The 3,243-nt window shown below is 44.6% G+C and overlaps 1 protein-coding gene across 1 annotated transcript; it reads right to left on the reverse strand.

Annotated features, from left to right (window-relative positions):
• Positions 1–1,714: 1,714 nt before the first annotated feature.
• Positions 1,715–2,992, reverse strand: LOC123094975 (myelin transcription factor 1). The gene is made up of 2 exons (XM_044516825.1): positions 2,621–2,992; positions 1,715–2,329 (listed from the first exon to the last, which is right to left on the reverse strand). Exons 1-2 carry the CDS (start codon positions 2,834–2,836, stop codon positions 1,949–1,951), a joined length of 597 nt encoding a protein of 198 aa, XP_044372760.1. The 5' UTR covers positions 2,837–2,992; the 3' UTR covers positions 1,715–1,948.
• Positions 2,993–3,243: the final 251 nt, after the last annotated feature.

Here is a 3,243-nt window from a genome sequence, read left to right on the forward strand (position 1 = left end):
TAGGAGTCTTTCGGAGAGGAATCAACCTTTGTGATTACCCCCAAAAAGTTTGTAAGGGTTTGGAGATCACCCCAAGGTCTACCACTAGTTGTTGAGAAACGCCTCCGTGGTGTTGTCTCAAATGGAGAATAGGGTGAGCCTTCGTGGCGTTGGTGTGCCTTCGTGGTAACATCCACCTCTCTAACTGTAAATAGCTTCCCTCCAAGGAAGTGAACATCGGCATACATCCTCGTCTCCCGGAGTTGCGGTTATTCCTAACCCTAACTCTCTACTTGTGGTTACTTGTTCTCTTTGCACTTACTTACGTCATATTGTGCTTTCTTACTTATGTGCTTGGGTTACCTGCTTAGTATTTAGGGCTAGTTCTTTTGGCAGCTTAAAAAATAAGCCGCCTCCTCCTCAGCTTATCCCATAAGCCGCCTCTCTTATTCATCGGGGCTTCTATACTAGTTATGGGATAACTAATTTAGAAGTCTCAACAAATTTGAGGAGCGACTTATTTTTTAAGCTAGGGAGAGGCAGCTTATTTTTTAAGCCGTCCAAAAGAACTAGCCCTAAACTCATTTTTGATGCACTGTGTAGTTGTGGGCTAGCCCATCAGTTGTAGCAGCAAGAGCCAGTTCCCTGAGAGAGCAGCGCGGGAGCTATATACGCCATGTCGAAATTCGTGTTAGATATGTAGCACGCGACATACTTGATGAAAATAGGCGGTCTTCAAAGGGCTACCGCCTTGCTTCAGCAACCTCGCCGGTTTTCACTCCAGCCACGACTTTTGTGATGCATCGACCGTCGCCTTACCTTTGGATTCTTTTCTAGTCTCACAGTCTGCGTCACTACTGTTGTAACTGCGAGGGGATGTCGAGTATCGTGATTAGATTGGAAACATTAGGATAGACTAGGAAGTATTCTGGCTTGTCTTGTACTTCAAGAAGATCATGTACTACTATATATATGCCCACGAGGCTCAAGCAATAAACAATCATCGATTCCACCGATCCCTCTCTATCCCTTGTAACAGACATGATCCGCTTGTTCAGATGACAGCATGCACACCAACTATGTTGCTTAATGCCTCGAGGATCTGCGCCGAAGTCAATTAGATGGTCTCCTCACCTAAGTTGTATAGAGACGGTAGGAAGCAACTACCAATTTGTTTAAAAGTGGATGTTTGCCACATAGAAGCAAACTGAAAAACTATGTGCTTCTAATCATACTCCATTTGATAGTAGCATTTTTTTATTTTCAAACAAATCCCAAATTTGTAATAGTGGCGGTGGAAATATTTTCTCTATGGGAGTAAATTACTATATCGCTGGAAGCATTTCTCTAGTGGATGGAAGCAAGACATGTTTCTGAAAGAAGTATTGCTTTTATCTTTGATGGAAGCTAATTGAAATTGGGTTGGAAGCAACTTTATAGTTGATGGAAACAATATATAAATGCTTTTGAAACAACTATCTCATTGTGTAGAACATAATTTTCCATTAAATTGAAGCAAAGATTCGACTCACCACATAAGTAAATTCTTCGGTGAACGGAAATTCAGAATCACAAAATTTTCTGAAGGAAGCAAACTGTTACATGACGTTGCAAAGGAATGTCAATTGCATTGGATGCAAACTTTACCTAAGAGAGAAACGGCCATAGATACACCATGAAATAGACGTGTTTCTAAGAAGAACATAATGAAGATACATATGTGCATAGGCATATCTGGAAAGAGATAGTAATATAGTAGATAAATAATAAAACAGGGGTGCAAATTAACAGAGTTGTTACTAGTTGTAGAAATTCGGACCACACAGACTAACGAACAAACAAGCAAACTGAATCTGGCAAGAGAAGTGGTTCTGGGCAACAGTAGCATGTTTCTCATGAATCAAGATGGTGTAGCCCGACAGTGAAGCCATCAACTTTTCCTTCTCTTTCTTTCTGGTGGCAGCGACTCTCATGCGCAGTCTCTCGCTTCCAGCTCCTCCTCCCCCTCTTCTTCCTCTTCTTCTTCTCCTTCTTGTTCTTGTCCTTCTTCGCCAGAGTCGGAGCGAGAGTCTTCCTCTCCCTCCTCATCCTCATCCTCATTCTCCGAGTCAGAGTTCGAGTCTGATTCCGAGTCCGGGTACAAGCATGAGTATAATTCTGAGTATACGTCGGAGTAAGAAAGTTTCTTGTAGCCAGGAAGTATGGCGTTCCTCCTGAGGTTCGCCTTATGCCTCTCCTCTTGAATCCCGGTCCACTCGTTGATCTCATCCACGTAGTCGGGGTCGTCGGCCAGTATGTCGTCGCCAGCCTCGAGGTAGGCCTCCTCGCCCAGCTCCTTGATGATCCGAGCCTGGCATAAAAAGGGACTTCCTTTATTTTTCAGTTCCACGATGAAATCCTAAACTGCTTAGCAGTTACAGTACTCCCTTCTAACCAGATTAATTGCCGCTGACTTGGTACAACTTATCTTTGTTGTTTCTGTTGTTTTATGTAACATTGTACTAATAAGCCATCGATAATTAAAATGGATCGAAGGGGTACTACAAAATAAATAAGAACTTTAAGATTATACTTTTTGAAATTATATACATAAAGTAGCGTGCTTATTTTTCTAAATTAATGTGAAGTCTGTCAACCGAACCTTACGGTCAGCGCGTTTCTTCCTGTAGCGAGCGACGATCTCGTCGTAGGCCCCTGCCGCCGCCGCCGCCACTTCCTCTTCCGCCTCGATCAGCTCCAGCTTAAAGGCGTCAAGATCGTTGGTTGAGTTACCTTGTGCGTCGCCTGCAGCCATGCTCAGCTCCTTGGAGTTCCTCTCCAGGTCGACGTGATCTGTGGTGGAATTAACTTGGGCCATCACGGGTGGATTTGTACGTCAGCTTTGCCTCGATTCGGCGTGGGTTGTGGGTTTGAGGCTTGTTCTTCAGCCTGGATCTCTCCACCTCCAGATTTAAAGAGGAGGGAGGAGAGGAACCCTAGCGCAGTCGGCTTCTCTGTTGATGTCGGAATCGGAAGCAGAATCAACGTCTCCATCGAGTTCCAGTTTTTTCCTTTCAGGGGCCAGCCTGCCAGCTTCTCGAGCTCCAAGGCCCAACCACAAAATAGCACGGGCCAAATGGCCCGTATCATATTATAGCCTGCGGTGCACCTATATGAGCCGGCCCAGTAGCTTGTACTTTTTTCAATGAAGTTCTACAAAATCACTAATTGAGGAGCGCAACCCGCAACGATTAGTCGAAAAGCGGTCCCTGCGCGCCAAGTGTC

Source organism: Triticum aestivum, chromosome 1B (genome assembly GCF_018294505.1).
Source record: "Triticum aestivum cultivar Chinese Spring chromosome 1B, IWGSC CS RefSeq v2.1, whole genome shotgun sequence".
NCBI lineage: Eukaryota > Viridiplantae > Streptophyta > Magnoliopsida > Poales > Poaceae > Triticum > Triticum aestivum.

What these genes read in the sequence shown, in the direction of transcription:
- LOC123094975 (XM_044516825.1), bottom strand. Translation starts at nt 2,836, where the DNA reads ATGGCCCAAGTTAATTCCACCACAGATCACGTCGACCTGGAGAGGAAC. An exon ending in AGAAACGCGCTGACCGTAAG is followed by an intron (nt 2,330 to 2,620) that starts GTTCGGTTGACA and finishes TTTTTATGCCAG; the next exon opens with GCTCGGATCATCAAGGAGCT.